The sequence below is a fragment of the Furipterus horrens genome, unplaced genomic scaffold (genome assembly GCF_987537825.1).
Source record: "Furipterus horrens unplaced genomic scaffold, mFurHor1.1.pri manual_scaffold_1, whole genome shotgun sequence".
Classification (NCBI taxonomy): Eukaryota; Metazoa; Chordata; class Mammalia; order Chiroptera; family Furipteridae; genus Furipterus; species Furipterus horrens.
In genome coordinates, this window is record NW_028327171.1 from 203,877,737 (window position 1) to 203,896,344 (window position 18,608).

Sequence of the window (18,608 nt, forward strand, 5' to 3'; positions counted from 1 at the left end):
TGGCCCTTCAGGTGTCCGGGCAGCAGCTAGCTATATGTGAGGCCACTGGGTTGGGCCTCTCGCTGCCTGACAGACTAAAGGTGGCATGAACAGGTTTTCATTTCTCAGTGGGCAGCACCGGGTTTCCTTGTTTCCACATGGTTGTGAGCTAGAAGAATGGCAACTAGAAAAAAACAAAGAGACCTTTTTACCCAGATAAGCTGTTTTCTTTGGGCCTGAGTTAAGAAGTCGGTCTGGTCCTTCTCGAAGTCTTCCTGGAAAAATGGAGTAATTTGCTTAAGAACATTTAGGTCAGTAAATAGTCCTGGAAGCACACACCCCAGTGTTCTCTTTCCTGGTCTGCTTCTTAGCAGGCATTTTGCATGGAGAAGTTGTCTTTATCAGGGTTGGAAATGGTGAGTGCAGGAGAGGCTTCTTGATCTAGAGCCTAGGAACTTGGGTCTTCCTTCGTGCAAGGTGCCAGGCCTTGGTTCCCCTTCTGGTGAAGTTTCACCAACCCTGTTCTTAAGATAATGGGCATGGCTTTGCCATCTTTTGTGCCCATTGAATTAAAGTCTTGAGGGGAACTAATCCTCCCATACCCCTCACAGCCATTGTATTTGCCAGCACCCAGTACTCTTGCAGGTAACCTTTGGTGGGCATGGTGTGCGTGAGGCTTCAGACTCCCTCCTCTGGCATGAGAGGCCTCTTCTACCAAGTTAGTTTCTGCTGCCACTAGTCAGGATGAGAGGGGTATTTGCCTTTTACATGCCTGAGCAGAGGGTTTTCAACCTTTGAACCATCAGACAGCAGTTAAAAGTCACCCCTGACTTCTTTAGACAAAGGCTTTAGAGACTGCCTGTCTCATCAGGAAATTGGTACTAAAGGCCTTTCTCTGTAGCAGCTTTGTGCCTACTGCCCACGCCCAAAGGGTGGTATTCAGCCTATAACTAGATCCTTTGCTTAGACAGGTGTCTAGGTACCATGGCAACAAAATAGCAGCCTCATTCCTTCTGCAGCTTTTGAGGCCTGTCCTAAAATTGGGGTGGGGGAGGAATGGTGGGGAAATAGAACCCCCACAGAATCTTGCCTCCACCCAGGACTTTGAGCCTCTCCTTTCCCTCCTTGCTTTCCACAGGAGTGCTTTACTCACCAGGCCCCACTTCAGTGACCCTGAGTGTGAGGCCACCAATTTTGTGCCACTTTCAGGCCCAGTGGAAAGAGGCAGTTCAGTAGAGCCCAAGAGGTGAACAGCAGCTAGGGACAGCAAAAGGAAGGCTGACCTAGTCAGGCTGTCACACCCCGAACACTGAGCATCATAAATAGGTGGTCAGGGGGCTGCTTGCATGCCCTTTAGTCCCATAACTGCTTGTCTGTTCAGGAGACAAGCCCACTAAGCAGCCACTGCCCAGGCTTCCCACAGGCCTTCTCCCCGACCCTATTACACAGCCAACAGGTGTTCTTGGGACCACTGCAAAGTGAGTACAGTTATCTGAGGGGCAGGAACAACTCCCTGTCCTGATGGGGTAAATGGGAGAGAATGAGTCCTTGAAATGAATTAAGTACCCATACCCCTCCTTCCTGGGACTTACAGAGAGCAGTTTTGCCTTTTTCTGTCCCATGACCTCTCTTTGTCAGAGGTGGGCCCCAGAAAGGAGAAGGTGGTCAACTACATTCATCCTGTAAACCAGATCATGTTACCAAGGGTGGGTAGGAGTTAACTGGCTCAGCTGGGCAGGAGAAGCCAGGACGCCCACGCGTACACACACTCCCTGGCACAACAGAGCAGGAGGGGTCTGCAGAACCATGAGCAGCAGCATGTAACAGAAAGAAATGGCCCTGGGTCAGCAGCCAACCATCAGCCAGCGCCCCACACTGCTCTGCCGAATTGAATGCTCATGAGCTCTTTGTTGGAGGTGGCGGGGGAGCAGTAATATGGTTTCATGTTACGGTGGGTGAGACATTCAGGGCAGAAAAAATTTAGCCCCCACATAATTGCCTGTTTCCCATAGTTCTTGCTCTTGCTTCCAGGCTGCTTTACCAAATACTGTGTCACTGAGAACCAGCCTATTCCCAGAGATGGTCCTTCTGGGGAAATACTTCATGGAGCAGGACAGCCCGACTCAGAAGCCTAATGTCAGACAGCTGTTCTGCAGCCCAGAGTGCAGCCTAGGGTTGCTTCTTTGAACATTCTGCCCCCATGGGGAAAGATTAAAAATGGAACTGCTATCTGCGGCCCAAAAAGCTGTATGCCTTTTGGAAAAGACTTGAGCCCAGTCAGAAGTGCAAGGAGATCTAGGCTATCCAGAAACGGGTGGCAAACGGTTCTTCTTTCTTACTTGGTATATTTAATGTTCTCATGGGCTTAGCACAGATGTTTCCTGGTACCCCGAAGTATTCCATAGGAAAAAAGAGCTGATGGAATCTTTTCTCCTCTTGCTTGGTGTCCCTTGGGGAATCCCATCCCTAGTCCAGGAGTGTGGGGTGGAGGGAAAAGTGAGACCCAAACTAGCCTTCACATTTAACTCTCTGCTTTTGAAGGGGGAAGACGTTTTCATCCCGCTAACTCTTGGGAACCGGAAGAGGAAGCAGCTGGCAACTGAAGGCTGGAACACTTGCTACTGGATAATCGTAGCTTTTAATGTTGCACCTCTTCAGGTTCTTAAGGGATTCTCCATTTTGGTTCCATTTTGTACACGTTTGGAAAATAATCTGCAGAAACGAGCTGTGCTTGCAAGGACTTCATAGTTCCCAAGAATTAAAAAAAAAAGAAAGAAAAATCCACGTGATCAACTTAATTCCTTTTCTTTATCTTCCCTCCCTCACTCCGCTTCCCTTCCACCCTCCTTCCAAGCTGTTTTGCTTTGCAATGTTACTGGTAATGAGTTGCAGGATAATGCAATCTTAACTTGTTTTCTCCTAAGTATTTGAGTTCAGAACTCCTGTATCTAAAATACGGTTGGGGTCATTAATAAAGAAAATCTTTCTATCTTACATGAGAATTTGCTGGGTTTCTGGACTCTGAGTCCAAAAGAGAGAGGGGGAGGAGGGAGGGAGGTGAACTGCAGACCTGAACTGGAAAACCTTAGATTCAGGAGCCCCTCAGGCTTCCCTTGGGGAGGATGGCTCCCTCGTGAGCTCTGGGTTCCCGTGTCTGAGTTAACTTAAGTTCGCTTTAAGGCTTAGTTACTAAGTCTGCCTGGCTGTAGCCAAGAAGTTCCTGGGACAGTGAAGGCTCATTAATCAGGCGCGCCCAGGCAAGTGCGGCTCAGTTTGCTGGGGCGTATCCCTTAACCGAGGGGTTGCGGGTTTGATCCCTGGTCCAGGCACGTGCATACAGGAAGCAACTGATGGATGGTTCTTGATCGCATCAGTGTTTCTTTCTCAGCCTTCCTCTTTCCCTCTCTAAAAGCAGTGAAAAAGTGTCCTTGGAAAGATGTCCTTGGAGAGGATTTTTTATAAAAAGGGGGACTATCAGAAGTATTTTAGGGGCACCTGAAGTGGTCTGAGGGCCATCCTCATGGTTTCTATCTCCTTTCCCCTTTCACTTGTTTCCATCTAATGCTCAAACTGGTGTGAGGCTCATTTAATGGAGATATTTCCTGACTGCGTCACAACCAGCATTTTTATTTCCTATACTATTTTGAGATAATTATAGATTCACACACAGTTGTAAGAAGTAATACAGAAATCTTATATACTCTTCACCCAGTTTCCTCCAGAACTAATACAGTGTTATAGCGAGGAATCTGACTAGGATAAGACAAGACTGGACACAGCCCTGGCCTACCTCAGATTTTACCAACTTTTACGTGCACTCATTTGTGTTATGTATTTCTATGCATTTTTATCAATGTGGAGCTTTGTCACCATCTTTGAAAAATGGAGTAGTACAGACTAGATCAATCAGAGTAAGCATATCACACCTATTAAGGGTAAGTTTTGATTTTTGACATGTGTTTTAGTTATACATGCATATCTTGAATGTAAAAACATCTTTTTACTGTGTGTCATAGTCAATAAGTTTGAAAGCCACAAGGTCATTTAGTCATCCAGACTTCGTTGTACTTCATTTAAAGGGCCCCTTAGCAAGCTCAGGATGTAGTTACGGAGTTCTGAGTTCATTCCCTCAACAAGCATGTCCTCTGGAGGTGCTGACCCTGAGGGCTCCAGTGGAGCCTTCCCAGGCTCTCCTGGGGCGTAGCCCCTCGTCACTTACTTTTGTTAGGTGGAAAACCTGGCTAAATTAGATACATTGGGTGGCTGTGACATGTATGTATTCTGTACCCCAGCAGCTAATCGGGGTTTTCAAGGACAATTTTGACCAGTAGCAGTTTTTGCTTAGTTTTACTAAGGACATAACTCCCTAGTAAGTGGGAATTCACTGTACTCTGCCAATAGTGGGGATGAGATTTCTGAGAATCTGAAATCTGTATAATCTGTAGATGGTAAAACCAAGGTTGCTTAGAAAATACCGAGTTAGGAAATAAAACAAGGCATCACGTTTTTATAGCAGTAAATCCCACAGCATTGTCTTAATCCCAAGAGTATCTATTGTCGTTTTTATTTTTTTTTAAAAAAAAGCCCTGGCTGGTGTGGCTCAGTGGATTGAATGTTGGCCTGCGAACCAAAGGATCGCCAGTTTGATTCCCATTCAGGGCACATGCCTGGGTTGTGGGCCAGGTCTCCACTTGGGGGCATGCGAGAGGGAACAGATCTATGCATTTCTCACACACTGAAGTTGCTCTCCTCTTTCTCCCTCTTCCCTTCTCTCTAAAAATAAATTAATTAAATTTAAAAATAAAGAAATGCTGAAGAAGGCCCCTCTCCAGACTTTAGCCTTTGTCTTCACCTGTGTCCAGGACACACTTGGTGTTAGTGTGGCTGTGGTCTCAAAGACCCTCCCTTTGTGGACAAAGGGCCCAGTGACTTCAGCCAAGTCCCATAGGACTGGGAGCAGGGGGATCTCAAGATAGTCAGCACACAGAGGATGTAGGCTGGAGAAAAGGCGATCTAGTCTCCATTACTAATTGGCTCAGCTGCCCCAGGATCCACATCTGAGAGATGTAGGTGACTGGATATAAACTATAGAGGTGGAAAGCAAAATTTTGGAGACAATTGGATATCATGTATAGGATTACAATGCCTGTAATCATATACTTGATAATGCCAGCCAATACATCTTAGTTCCATTCCTATATGCTCAAGGGGATCAGAAGTGGCAGGACCACTAAGGAAGCAAACTCCAATATAAGCCAAGGTCATTCATTCTGTCTTGGTGTTTTCCTGATCCTTCCCAAGAGACTTGGCATTTTTTCCCTTAAACTGCAACCAGGAGTGAGGAGGGTGTAGGTGGGACATCCCATGCCTGGATAAAGTGGGACCTGTGCATGCTAAGAACTAGGAGCTCGGCAGGAAAAGAAGACCAACAGGAAGTGGAGGGGTGGGATCAGAGGGCAGGAAGTTGAAGCCAGGAAAAGGAAGGAATGCTAGCTGCTGCATCTGCCCTCTTAATGGGTGGGTGGTACTTAGCAATTGCCATTTCAGCTCCTTCAGCCTCATTTGAAGTTGGAATGATGAACATTCATCCCAAAAGCTACAGGGTCCTAAAGCCCAAGCCTGGGTCTACTTTGGGGGCGCGGGGTGCTATTTCAGTTCAAGCAATACTTACTCCCTGGGATGTGCTAAGAGCACTGCAGTTTCTGTGGCTCCTGGGGAGACCTGGATAATCTGGCTGTTTAACCTTATAGGACCAGGGTTTCTTCTGCCCTATAGCTGACTTACGGTTTCCTGAAGCCAGGATCCTGGCAGTCTGTCACAGGGTGGTGCACAGAACCCTTCAGAGACTCCCAAGACTGAGTAAAAAGTTGAACAGCGGCTCAGGGAGGCCAGCCAGGGTCCAGGAAGCCCACTCCTTCAGTTAGTACCTCCAGCCCTTGCATACCACACCCAGACACTGAGGGTCAGCAGAGAGAAATTCATATATACAAGAGAATGGAATGGGCAAAGGAGACCCAGAAGGATTCCCCGCCAGACTCTGGGTTGGGCACCATGATGGAGACTCTACCTGAGGAAAGGAGAATGGGGCGGGCTTGGGGTGCTAGAGCCTGCAGAGGTAGCTGAACAGAGCAGCTGCAAACTGCCTGCACCGGGGTCCTCCTGTGGGCAAAGCGGAGAAGGCAGATGAGTCAGTCCCAAAAATTGATGGAGGAGCACAGAGGAACTGGATTGGTCCAGTAAGGAAGAATTGGCTGAGCAAGCAGGGGACAGAACCCAGGCTTCCCAGCTCCTGCCGCCAGAACTGTCCCCCTTCACGCGTCATCCCCTGCTCAGTGTTTAGACAGGGCAGTGAAGAAGAAACACAGACATCCTGGATCCCTCCGTGAGGAGGCCAGGGCTGGGAACAGGAGGAGGTCTGTTTATTCCTGGCAGTCCAGTATCCGAGGGGCCCCACACCCACTTCTGTCCAGACTCCAGTTTGAACTCTCCCAGAGCCTCTGACTTCCGCATGACAGCATGAAGCTGAGGACCATCTGGAAGCCAGTGTCTGCCTCCCACCAGCTCCCTTGAGGATAGGTTTGAGGCTGATGCTTTCCTCTTCCCACTTTTTGTCCCAACAGAAGTCCTGCCTCTGCAGGACCTCTGACTGCTGTGCCTCCAGCCCTTCAACCCTGATCTCCCCCAGAGAGCCCCAAAGTCCCCGTGCCCTGTCCACTTGGGCTCTTGAGTGAAGTTTTTCCTAATGTCTCACCTCCAGCTTGCTTGCTGCAGTTTTAGCCTGTGCCCTCCCATTTCGAGTCTTAAGGGAGTGTAACTGGCTTCTTTCCCTCACCCCAAAGCCACACTTGCTTGATACAATGTAAAAATGGGAACATACCTCTTGGCTTTGTAGCCCTGAACTTGCCCTTCTTGCTGTGCTGTCAGGCACTGCCTCAAGACATTTTGGTCAATGACGAACTGCATATAGTATGGTGGTCCCATAAGATTGTGGAGATGTAAAATCCCTATCATCTGGTGATGTTAGCAAAACACATTACACACATACCGTTCTGTTACAGTTGCCTGGCCTCCAGAACAGTAACACGCTGTGCTGGTTTGTAGCCTCGGAGCTGTAAAGCAACAAAACTTACCACCTCAAATGTGAACCTTTAGCATAAGGATTATTGTAGGCTGTTGATTTTAAGAAACCCTCGGATTTGGAAGGAGCTCTGAAAACCAAGTAGAAGCTGCCCTTTATAAAAGATATTTATGTTTGTAAGGGAACTCTCCCTTTGCAAGGGTGTCTCCCTCACTGAACCAGGACGATGAGGAAGGCCTTATCTCTAGAAAGTCCTATCAGTGTAGAAGACCACACATAAATTTGCATAACAACCTTACCGTGTTTACTGTGCACTTCCTCCCACCCCCAACATCTTTGTCTTAAGCTGAAGATGGTATTTAAGGTGATGGCTTCTGACATTTTGGTGAGTTAGTCAGTCTTCCTGGGTACTCCCATGTATACCAGAGGTAGACATGTTATCAAACTTTGGTTTTTCTCCTGTTACTCTGTCTCTTATTACAGGCATGTCTCAGCAAGAACCCAGAAGGGTAGAGGGAAAATTATTTTTCCTCCCCTACAGAGCTATAGGCCATACAAAGCCTAGGTGAGTAGGCTGTACCATCTAAGTTCGTGTGAGTACCTCCTACAGTGTTCCCACAGTGACGAAATCAACTAACGAAGCGTTTCTCAGAAAGTACCACTGTACTTGGTTTCCTCAGTTTCCCTGTGGAGTAAAAGTATCATTGGCCTCTTGCTTTTCACAGGCTATCTGCCTTTCTCAAAGGAATTCTTTCATAGTGGGGAGGGTGGGCTGGAGAGAAGGGACATGCAGAGAAAAGCAGAAGTCCTAATAATGACAGCGACCTTTCATTGAGTGCGTTTGTGCCAAGTACTGATCTAAGTTTTTATCACATAATTATCTCATTTAGTCTCACAACAGGTGACTAGAATATGAGCCCCATTTTATAGATGAGGAAACTAAGGCAAGAGAACTTCAGTTACTTGCCCAAATTCACACAGCTAAAAAAAAAAAAAAAAAAAAAAAAAAAAGGGTGGCAGCCAAGGATTCTGAGATTCAAAGCCAAGTTTTCTGATTCCAACACTGGCTTGTACCTCTTAATCATCATGGAAGAGGAAGGAGAAGAGTCATTTGTTGAGACGTCCCTCCCCCATTAAATGTCAGGCACTGGGACACTGGGATCTAATCAGTTACAAATGTTATCCCGTAACATTTTCCACAACAACCCCGAGAGGGTGGCTTGCTTCCTTCCCAGTTACAGGTGGGAAAATTGAGGCACAGAGGTAGCTTGCCCAAGGGAACACCCTAGAGCTATTTGTACCTCATGGCCCAGAACTTGACTCCCAAAGTAGCTGAGTGAAGTGTGGAATGACTCCAGATTCTAGAGGGCAAGGCTGGCTTTATAAGCTGAAAGGTCTATCCGAGAATAGGATGAGGGGCAGTGAAGATCCCGAGGCCCCAAACATCCCCACTTCTGCCACCAGTGCGCACACTCTTTGGTGGACAGGCAGAATCATGGCACTCAGTGTGCTGTCAGCTTGCTGGCCACTCTGGTATAAGGCTCATAAAGCGTAAATGCATTCGCTGGGGCGGAAGGTGAGGAGGGGTAGAAGAAATCATTAACTGGAATGCATTTCTCAGGTAAGCTGGGCGGTAGCAGGGGAGAGGTCTCCAAACTGGGTGACCTGAGGTAGAGGATCTGCCACTTAAGTGACAATCTATGGCCAGTGGCTGAAAAGGGGAAACTGGTACCCCAAGAGAGAGAAAGGTCTCGCAGTTGCCGTCAGGTCCCACCCTCAGAGGCGGGGCCAGGCTGAGCCCGCGGCCACGGCCGGCCTCAGCTCCACCCACCCCAGAACCCAGGCAAGGGCAGAGTCTGGGCTGCCAAGAGCCTGGGGCCCTGCTGTCCCCCAGAGTGGAGGCACCATGCTGTCCCTGGCCAGGACATCAGACACCTCCAGAAGCCCTGTGAGGCTGGCTGCAGCAGCTCCCTGACACTCAGAGGAAAGCCCAGGCTGGGTGAGCCACACCTGTCCCCAACTGCCATGTGAGTAGCTGTGCCCCCCCTCCGCACCTTGGCTACACCTGGAAACCTCAGCCCCAGATCCTGAAGAGACCGCTGCACCCAGAACCATGAGGGTGTGCAGGTCACACCACCCACACACCACTGACTGGGAAGTCGCGCGTCGGGGCTGGCTGACCCTGCCTTTCTTGCTGCTCCGGTGGCGGTGGAATAGGGAACTCACTCCAGGGGAGGGCTGCAGCTCCAAACCAGGATTCAGAGGCCAGGTTTGAAGAAAGGGACCCTGAGGTCTTATGGAGTTTAATAAAGCTGACCATGCAGGGACAAAGGGGAGCAGAACTGGAGAGCTGCTGAGAAGGAAGATGTCCTGTGTGCGGGCCACTGAGGAAGATTTAGGAAGAGAAAACGGGAAGGAAAAGGGGTGCAGTAGCTTGGAGGCCCCGCTTGGGGGCTCTGGGGAGAATGAATAGAAGGGGAGACTCCTGGAGAGCTCAGGGCGGCTGTGGGCTCTCTGACCCTCCCACCTGGGGGAGGGGGCAGTAGGAGTCCTTTCCTTATTGACTTTAATCCTGGCAACACCAGCTGCTCCCCTGTTGACAGAAGCAGGAGTTCCGATAGGACTCAGGACCCCTCCCGTTACCTGATGGGGCCATGGGGTCAGGGGGCTGGAGGACTGAGAGCAGGGAGCCAAGTGAAGGGAAAGACAGGGACAGATCGGAGCCACAGAGCCCAAGCCCTGTCCAGCAGATCCTCTTCCCTCCCCTCCGGGGTTAGCTTCAGCCCGAGTATGGGGGGCGGGGGGGGGGGGATCCGCCTTGCGGCTGGCATCTCCACATTCGCTGCCAATCCTCCCCTACCCCCCGCCCCCAGCAACTCCTCTCCCTCCTCCAGTTCCCAGGAAGGGACCTGTTGCTAGCGTGGTGTGGATGAGCCAAGTTTATGGGCTGGAAGTCCTACCCGGAGGCTGTTCACTCATCTGCAACCAACTGGCCACAAGGGCAGGTGGGGGGAGGTGGTGCAAGGGACAGGGCACCCCACTTAACTGCCACTGTTGCCCTGCACTTGTCACTAACTAACGCTCAGCGAGCCCTGTCTCTGCCTCAGTCCTGCCCCCGACCCCGCATCCTTAATACTCTGGTGCCAACCCGCTGCAAGCATCTGAAAGGAGGGACCCTTCTGCATCTTGGCCGCAGCCCAAAGGAGACCCCCAACTTTGGCTGGCTAGAGGGCCACTACACACCAGCAAGACCCTATTTGCCCTCGGGTAATTTAAGAGGTCTTACCAGGTGGAAGCAGGAATGGGCAAGATGCTTTGGGGCTGGGTGGGTCCCCCTTTTGATCTGAACAGGCACAGCCACTCAGAGGGGACCAAGCAGGTGAAGCAAAATGGGCACAGTGGGCTGTGGGGACTGGGGACCTGTATGAAGACAGCCACTGCCCCACTCCAACTGGTTGCTACCATACAGGACATGTGTTGCCACAACTGATTTCTTAAGACAATCCCAAAATAGAAAAACTTATGTAAAATTTCATTAGCCAGTAATTGAAGAAAAACATATATACGGCAGTCCACTGAGCAGCAACCTCTAGATTAACATGCTTCTCCCAAGAGGATGGTGACCTGCAGTCCCAGCCTAACTCTGGCCACCCCGTTTTCTGTGCAGGCATGCCAGCTGCTGCTCCAGGTCTCCTCTGCCCCCAGGCTCAAGATGACATCCAACAGCACCAGGGAGGTGTCCAGCACTGTTCCCATGGGGGCCTTTGGACTCTCCCTGGTCCTGGCTAGCCTCATTGTCGTGGCCAACCTGCTCCTGGCCCTGGGCATCGTGGGGGACCGCCGCCTGCGCAGCCTGCCCGCTGGCGGCTTCTTCCTGAGCCTGCTGCTCGCTGGGCTGCTCACCGGGCTGACGCTGCCCGCACTGCCCGGCCTGTGGAGCCAAAGCCGCCGAGGCTACTGGTCCTGTCTCTTCCTCCACTTGGCTCCCAACTTCTCCTTCCTCTCCCTGCTCGCCAACCTGCTGCTGGTGCACGGGGAGCGCTACCTGGCAGTGTTGCGGCCTCTCCGGACCCGTGGGAGCACCCGGCTGGCCCTGCTCCTCACCTGGGCTGGTCCCCTGCTCTTCACCAGCCTGCCGGCTCTGGGATGGAACCATTGGGCCCCTGGGGCCAACTGCAGTTCCCAAGCTGTCTTCCCAGCCCCCTACCTCTACCTTGAAGTCTACGGGCTGCTGCTGCCCGCCGTGGGTGCTGTGGCCCTTCTCTCCGCCCGTGTGTTGGCCACTGCCCACCGCCAGCTGCAGGACATCCGCCGGCTGGAGCGGGCAGTGAGCCGCGGGGCGCCCTCAGCCCTGGCCCGGGCCCTTACCTGGAGGCAGGCAAGGGCGCAGGCCGGAGCCACGCTGCTCTTCGGACTGTGCTGGGGGCCCTACGTGGCAACCCTGCTCCTCTCAGTGCTGGCCTATGAGCAGCGCCCACCGCTGGGGCCTGGAACTCTGTTGTCCCTCGTGTCACTGGGCAGTGCCAGTGCAGCAGCCGTGCCTGTGGCCATGGGACTGGGTGACCAGCGCTATACAGCTCCCTGGAGGGCAGCCGCTCAAAGGTGGCTAAGGGTGCTACGGGGAAGGGCCTCCCAGGGCAGTGCTGGTCCCAGCGCTGCCTACTGCACCAGCAGCCACAGCAGCATGGACCTGGACTTGAACTAGGAGAAGGGCCTCTGCTCACTCTGACTAGAAGCCTCCATCCATCTCAGCCACCAAGCCTGTTCCCACTTGTCTACACACCTATGGATCAGAGACCCTGCCCTAGTTTACTGCTCCCTGGTCAAATAAAGCTCCTCTGGCCCAGTTTATTGGTATCTTATTCCATATTGCAGAAAGGAAGAGGCAGGTGGAACAGCTGTGGAAAGAACCTAAAGCCAGGTGGGCATCAAGGGAGATTCCAACTCTGAACAGGCCAGCAATTGTAGGGGAGGCCGTACCACCGCAGAGAGAGTGAGCTGAGTGCTGGAAATGCAGCAGATTTGGGGGCGGGGGGCTCACCCTCATATGCCCCTCACTGGTTCTTCCTCAGGTCCAGCCACCATCAAATCAACACAGACATTGTCTCTGGGAAGCATATTTTATTTACATTTTTAAAATCTGTAACTAATATCTCTTCCTCCTTTCCACCCCCTGAGACTTGGGAAGGGAAAGAACGGGCACCTCAAAGACCTACTCCCCACATACAAATAACACACCCCATGACTCATACCCACAAATAAAAGTAAAAGAGAAAGAGGTCTGAACCTCCCTCTGAGGGATTCCCCAGGTCTGGGTGAGGGGGCAAGGGGTCAAGGTAACCCAAGGGGTGGGTCTCTTAAGAGAAGAAAGGGGCAGAGGGGGCAAGTCAGTATGAAGGGGTTGGAAAGTAGTCCGAGGCCCCTCCCGCCCTCTTCCCTCATACCCTCCTGCCTCTGCTGGTGAGGGGTCTCCCCTCACCTCCTCAACACCAGACACAATGCAGAGGATGCAGCCACTAGCGGTCAGGTCTCTGGACACAAAATACTTTTGCTTTGTGGTCTCCTGATGTGGTCACCACCAGGGAGGCATCTCTGTGGACAAAGAGCACAGGTCGAAGGAGGGGGGCCTTAGGGCCAGCTCTAAGCCCATGTCCCAGGGGGCCCCGGGTGGCCTCCTCAGCACATCAATTCTAGACCCTCAGTGCGTAGCATGGGCTGACCCACCCATAGCCAGTGAAGCCAGCAACCAGCAAGGGGATGAGGGGAGAGCCCGGTGTGGGGGAAGCAGTCCCAGCCCCTCAGCCCCGGACTGATGCGAGACCCGGTAAGTCGCTGTCAACCAGAAGTGACGGCTTCCTCAGCCTTCTCAGTACTGCTGCCTCGCAAGCCACAACCGGGCCTCGGGTCCCAGGTTCCCTCAGGAATCCCCTCTTACGCCCCCTAGCCCCTGTGACCCGCCATGTGCTATTCCCACCTTCCAAACACGGAGACCCGGGCCCTTGCCCTATTCACTTACTTGCTGAGGGCAAAGTCCAGGATCTCGGCCGTGTGTCCCCGGTAGTCAGTCAGCAGGCGGCCAGTCCGAGCGTCCCAGAGGCGCACAATGCCATCCAGGCTGCAAGTGTAAACCACAGCGGTGCCTGCCTCCCACAGCAGCTGCACGATGCCCGACTGCACCAGGGTACAACAGAGAAAAGGCAGAGGTCAGGGCAAGAGAGGGGAGAGGCACCTGCTTCCAACTCTCACTGGGGGAGGGAGGATGGGAACATGGGCCACAGAAGGCCCGAGCAGGAGCCAGGTCTGGGGTAGATGCTCCCAAAGGCCTGGGCTTTCCCACAGCCATGACCGCGGCTCCACGCTGCCTATACCTGGTGCTGACACTGGTGCCTGAGGGTCTGCATAGACAGGTCATAGATGGCCAAAGTCCCATCCAGGTAGCCGACAGCTGCCAGAGGCATCCTGGGTAGAAGAAAGCACCGCAAACCTCACAGAGGAACCTGGGCTCACATGCCCCTCGTTCCTTCCTGGACCCCCGGCCCAGACCCCTCCCCAAGCTCATCCCTCTCATCTTCAGGCTGTCTCCAGGCCAAGGCCCCGGTTCACACTCACACACTGCAGAAGCCCAAGGATTCCACTGAGTTGGACTCACTCTCCTCCCCTTCTCCCAGGTTGGGCTGGGAGGCCACGGTCTCGGGCCTGAAAACACCCACCACCTATGAGCCAGAGGAAAGGATCAGAGAAGGGACTGGAAATTTGGTCCTTTAACAGGAGGAAGGCAGTGGGGCAGGGAGGTCGAGCGAAGAGTGTGAAGGGAAGGGGAGAAGGCGCAGCAAGTGGAAGGCTTCACAGCTAGGCTTCAGGTCCCACTCACCTTGCCGGTGGTAGCACTGACCAACTTGGCCTGGCAATCCACAGAGCCGGTCAGGATCAGGCTGCCATCCTGGTTGGTGGCAACACAGGTCAGAGGGCCCTGGTGACCCTCGGTCCCTAGGATGGAGCCAGGGGATAAGTCAGACTGGGTCTTAGCTCCCTCCCCACAAAGGCCCAGGGTAACTCTTGCCCCACTTTTGATACCTTTTAGTACGTGGATAGGGCTTCCCTGTTTCAGGTCCCAAATTCTGATGGTGCCATCTTCATAGCCGACCACAGCTCTCTTCCCTAAAGGGCCAGAGGCACAAAGCAAGAGAGAAGGACAGACAGCATGCTCAGACACACCCAACAGGGGAGTCTGGCAGGGAGAGGGGGCGGCAAGAGAGGGAGACAATTGAGGGAACAGACTCTGTCCCAGGGACCAGCAGGAGACCCAGTTCAGGGTGGAAAAGGGGGTGCTGTCTGAGACCTGTGAGGTCAGTGCTCCTCAGAACAGGCTGAGTTTGCTGGCTGTGGTCCAGGAGGGAGCCTAAGAAGCACATAACCCCGCACCAACCTCTCTGCGCTCAAGAAAGGACACTCAGGGATGCTTCTCACCATCGGGGAGGACTCGGCCACACGTGGCTGGGCAGTTGGGACCCTGGAAGGTCTTGCAGTCACCATTTGGGACCTTCCACATCCAGGTGTTGCCATCAGCAGTGCCTGCCAGCAGGACAGGTGCCCGAGGGTGCCACTCCATCCACTGGACAGAGAGGAATAGTCAGCAGGGTGGCCCATCACCCCATCCCACCTAGGAACCTGCCTAATGAACCTGACCAAGCTGCCCCTGCTCTGAGTCAGTGGGGCCACCCTAGGTAACAGGCAGACATCCTTGCTCTACCTTGAGAGCACACTGGCTCAGAGATGGCTTGGTCTAGAAAAGGTGAGGCTGGACCCCCAAGCTCTTACCCATTATCCAAGGCACCCCAGAGTTGAATCCCACTCTCATGATCTCACCTCCAGATCACCTGCTTCAAAGGACCAGACCTCCTCCTTGGTGTCCACCTGCCACACTTTCAAGAGGCCACTCATGTCCCCGGTGGCCACTAGGGTAGAGTCATGGCTGAAACCAGCACAAGTCACAGAGTCTTTATGACCTTTCCAGAAAAAAAAAAAAAAAAAAAGGCAGAAAGACAACATCATAGCACCAGGTAGTGGGACACGTGACCCAGGTATCTGGCCTCTTAAAGGACCAGCTGGGAAAAGAAAGGCAGATCCCAGCAGAACAGGTGACCAAACTCATACTCTTTGCAGAAATCAACACACCCAGTTCTCCCCAGGGGAGACACTACTGGCCCCCAACTCAATCACACACAGCCCAGGCCTATGCCTTACCCTTTTGTCCATGCCACACCTTTGCCCACAGTATCGATACCCACCCTTCTTCCCACATACTCTCCTGTCAGCCCATGTCTCCTCCTCTCCACCTTTCCAAGACTCCCTTGCCCAATTAGTGCCTCCGTCCCCTCTGTCCATGACAGACTATGCTATTCTTCTTTGGAGTCCTCAGGCCACAGAGTTGGCAAAATGGGGGTCAAGAGATGCTGGATGCATAACCACTGCAGGTTAGCCCCCTAAGACCTCCAAAGGGACACAACCTCACATGAGCCCCCTCACCTGCACACTCAAAGAGCAGCTCCCCATCGCTGAGCCTCCACACGAAGGCTTTGTCATCTTCACCCCCTGTCACCGCCAAGGTGTTGGTCTTGGGGTCCAGGCTCACACAAAACACAGATGCTGTCCCGAGAGATATTTCACAAGTAAGGGGATGGGGCTCCCACCTAGGGTTCTCACCTTCTGGAGAGAAAGCCCACCCCCCTTCCACCCAAAGCTACATGTCTTTCCTCCTGGAAGAGAAGGATGCATTCAAGTTCTTCTAAGTTTCACGCATCAGATCATTGGAGAAATCCCTCCCCACACTTGCCAAGCCCCAAGTACTTCTCCAGGACAGATCCCCCTACGGTACTGAGCCCTTCACCACCCCACACTGATGCCTCAGGAAAGAAGAGGGTGTTATGTGCAGGGCTTACAGCTGTCAGCATGGGATGCCACCAGGCTGGGTACAAACAGAAGGAGAACATTGTGTTACTGGTTCCTTATTAAGAACCAACATTTGAGGATTATATAAAATATACTCAAAAGGTTCTATAACATCTAATTTATACTAAGGTAACTTTTTTATAAATAATTTTTTTTTAAATCGGTTTTTCTTTTATTGATTCCAGAAAGAAGGGAAGGAAAAGAGGGAGAGAAAAATCCATGTGAGAGAGAAACATCTTTCAGTTGCTTCTTGCATGTGCCCCAACCTGCCATCAAATTCACAACCCAGACATGTGCCCTGACCTGGAATCAAACTCACAACCCAGACAGGTACCCTGACCGGGAATTGAACCCCTCACCTTTCAGTCTGTGGGACGAGGCCCAACCATCTGAGCCACACCAGCCACAGCAAGGTAACTTTTTAAAAGAAAACTAAGACCCAGAAAAATGATTAAATATCATAAATTGGTAAGTGGCAAAGGTAGGATTTGAACTCAGGATTCTCAACTGACTCTAGGAGCCAAGCTCTCCTCTGCTCCCTCATACTGCCCCCTACCTGTGAGTTCCCCAGGAAAAGGCCACTATTTCTCTATCTCTGCATCCCTCCAAATTAATGCTCAGTTCATAGCGGATATGAGATGCTCCAGTGCCTGCCTGGCCTGAGCCTATGATGGACCTCCTAAGAGACCTACCTGAGTGCAAGGCAAAGGTGACCTCACTATCATCTGGGCCCTCCATGCTGCCGACCACCCCTTCCTGGGGTTCCAAAACCCAGCCCTCCTCATTGCCCTCTTCCTCTTCCTCCTCTTCTTCAAAGTCCACGTCTTCCATCTCCTGGGCTAGATCATCTGCTTTGGGGAGAGGAAAATGGGGCTCAGCAGGCCTAAGTAAGAGGGATGAAGACGAGCGTGGGGAGGCCTAGGGCTGGGGTGGGTCATGTGGCAAGAGGGTGAGGTCAGACGAATGGGATGACGCCGCGGGGGCGAGAAGTGGCAGGGAGGAGGCAGGGTGTGGGATGGAGGGCAGAAGAGGTCTGAGTACCTGGGGTTGGCCAGAGGCTGTGTGGACAGGGATGACCGAGGGGATGATGGGAAGGGGGTGTGTGAGGGGTAGGGCCGGAGAAGGCATCAGGGGAACCCCATCCTGGCCAGGCCTGAGAACTAAATGTTGGGGTGGAAGGAGGGGGGAGGGCGAAGGAAGTCGGTAGGAATGACCGGTAGGGTGTAGAGGGGAGGGGGGAAGAAGCAGGGGTCATAGGCCAGAGGTGAGCGCCTTCTGTCCCATGGCCTGAGGACTGGCAATTCTCACCCGGGTCCGGCGGACCGGGATCCAGCTCTACCACCTCGATAATTTCTTCATCACCATGGAAGCTTAGGGTCTCCAGTGGGGGGGTGTCAGCCGCAGCCCCGCTTTCCGATTCGGACTCCATGCGGCGTAAGCAGCCGATCCACTTCCCTGGGCCCAAACGCCTCCCAGAGTCAGCTCTGCCCGACGACGCGGAACTCGGGCCCCTCCTCCCGGGGAGGAAATAGACATAGGCGACTCCCCCGGCAGGAAGAGCGACGGCCGCTAGACCAATAGAGAAAGGGGTTGACTTGCTTAATCACCAATCACAGAGCAGAGTTGGGAGAAGGGGACGGGGCGTGGCAGGGAGAACCCAAACCCTGCCCGATCTGACTCCGCCCCGACAGGAGGGAAACAAGCGAGCGTGCGCGCCTCCTGGGTCTCCTGGGAAGCGTAGTTCGGCCGGGTCCGCTCCAAGCACTTTTGGGAGTTGTAGTTTCTGGTCTGTAGGCGGGACCGAAGGAGCGGAGGAGGCCCCTTACGCAAACTACAATTCCCGACGGGGACCGCGGTGAAGGGGGGGTGGGATCTGAACATGGCGGCGGTGGTAGCTGCTACGGCGCTGAAGGGCCGGGGGGCGAGAAATGCCCGCGTCCTCCGGGGTAAGGAGAGGGACCCCGGGGAGGGCAGGACTGCAAGGTGAGCCCCCTTTTTTCACATCCCGCCCACCGACAACAGAAGGTCAGGACTGTCGATTCCTGCTCGCACCCCTCTGCAGGGTGTTAAGAGTCTGGGGGCTATAAGGTGGTCTCTAGAGGTCACCCAGCCCATCCCTCTGCCTTCGGGTTACACAGCACCTCTGGGGTCTTGCTGCGAGAGAGAGCCCCAAGGAAGCCTTTTAGACTCCCGCGCTCCAGGTGTATCACACTCACCGCAGTGCAGAGGAAAGAGCCCCGGGCTTCTGGAGGCTTGGGTTCTAGCCCCGGAAAATTAGCAGTTTGACCTTGGGCAACGAAGTTCATCTCTCTGGGCTTCAGTTTCCTCTTCTATAAAACGAGGGGACGAAGTAGACCACGTTTAACCTCCCTTCCAAAGCTAACATTCTGCGGTTTGAAAACATTTTCGCGGATTTCCTTCATACGTCTCATGTGAGCCCCACTGCAGTCCTTCCCATCCTGTCTTCTGAGCAGATGCAGAACAGTAAAGCTCGCTCTCCTGACACCAGGGTGATGAGCCCACGGTGACGTGGAAGTGGCTTCCAAAGGTGTCACCTCGATGGCGATTTTCCCATTTCCCTCTGCGTTCTCCCTGGCACTTG

The 18,608-nt window shown here is 52.9% G+C and overlaps 3 protein-coding genes across 5 annotated transcripts in view; 2 read left to right on the forward strand and 1 right to left on the reverse strand.

The window, feature by feature from the left end:
• Window positions 1–9,997: 9,997 nt before the first annotated feature.
• Window positions 9,998–11,906, forward strand: GPBAR1 (G protein-coupled bile acid receptor 1). The gene has a single exon (XM_090283712.1). It carries the CDS (start codon window positions 10,674–10,676, stop codon window positions 11,760–11,762), a length of 1,089 nt encoding a protein of 362 aa, XP_090139838.1. The 5' UTR covers window positions 9,998–10,673; the 3' UTR covers window positions 11,763–11,906.
• Window positions 11,907–12,158: 252 nt separating this feature from the next.
• On the reverse strand, window positions 12,159–17,507 carry AAMP (angio associated migratory cell protein). 2 transcript variants are annotated; one of them, XM_090283702.1, is made up of 11 exons: window positions 17,315–17,507; window positions 16,699–16,854; window positions 15,584–15,703; window positions 14,924–15,063; window positions 14,525–14,669; window positions 14,132–14,215; window positions 13,929–14,044; window positions 13,667–13,770; window positions 13,426–13,516; window positions 13,074–13,228; window positions 12,159–12,649 (listed from the first exon to the last, which is right to left on the reverse strand). In XM_090283702.1, the coding sequence occupies exons 1-11, from the start codon at window positions 17,433–17,435 to the stop codon at window positions 12,574–12,576; spliced, it is 1,308 nt and encodes a 435-aa protein (XP_090139828.1). In that variant the 5' UTR covers window positions 17,436–17,507; the 3' UTR covers window positions 12,159–12,573. The 2 variants fall into 2 exon arrangements, with proteins under 2 accessions (XP_090139828.1, XP_090139822.1); XM_090283696.1 differs by having other exon boundaries at window positions 16,699–16,857.
• A 332-nt stretch (window positions 17,508–17,839) lies between these two features.
• The window catches only part of PNKD (PNKD metallo-beta-lactamase domain containing), a 64,488-nt gene continuing 63,719 nt past the window's right edge, over window positions 17,840–18,608 (forward strand). Inside the window, exon 1 of one of the 2 annotated variants that reach the window (XM_090283730.1) lies at window positions 17,840–17,952. In XM_090283730.1, the coding sequence (XP_090139856.1) occupies window positions 17,886–17,952 (67 nt within the window). In that variant the 5' untranslated portion in view covers window positions 17,840–17,885. The remainder of the gene's footprint in view (window positions 17,953–18,608) is intronic. The other variant, XM_090283741.1, reaches the window with a different exon arrangement.

Coding starts and splice junctions, on each gene's coding strand:
- GPBAR1 (XM_090283712.1), top strand. CDS start 10,674: ATGGTGACCTGCAGTCCCAGCCTAACTCTGGCCACCCCGTTTTCTGTG.
- AAMP (XM_090283696.1), bottom strand. CDS start 17,435: ATGGAGTCCGAATCGGAAAGCGGGGCTGCGGCTGACACCCCCCCACTG. Junction 15,704..16,698: donor CACCTTTGCCTTGCACTCAG/GTAGGTCTCTTA, acceptor CTCTCGGGACAG/CATCTGTGTTTTGTGTGAGC. Junction 14,216..14,524: donor TGGCCGAGTCCTCCCCGATG/GTGAGAAGCATC, acceptor CTGGCCCTTTAG/GGAAGAGAGCTGTGGTCGGC.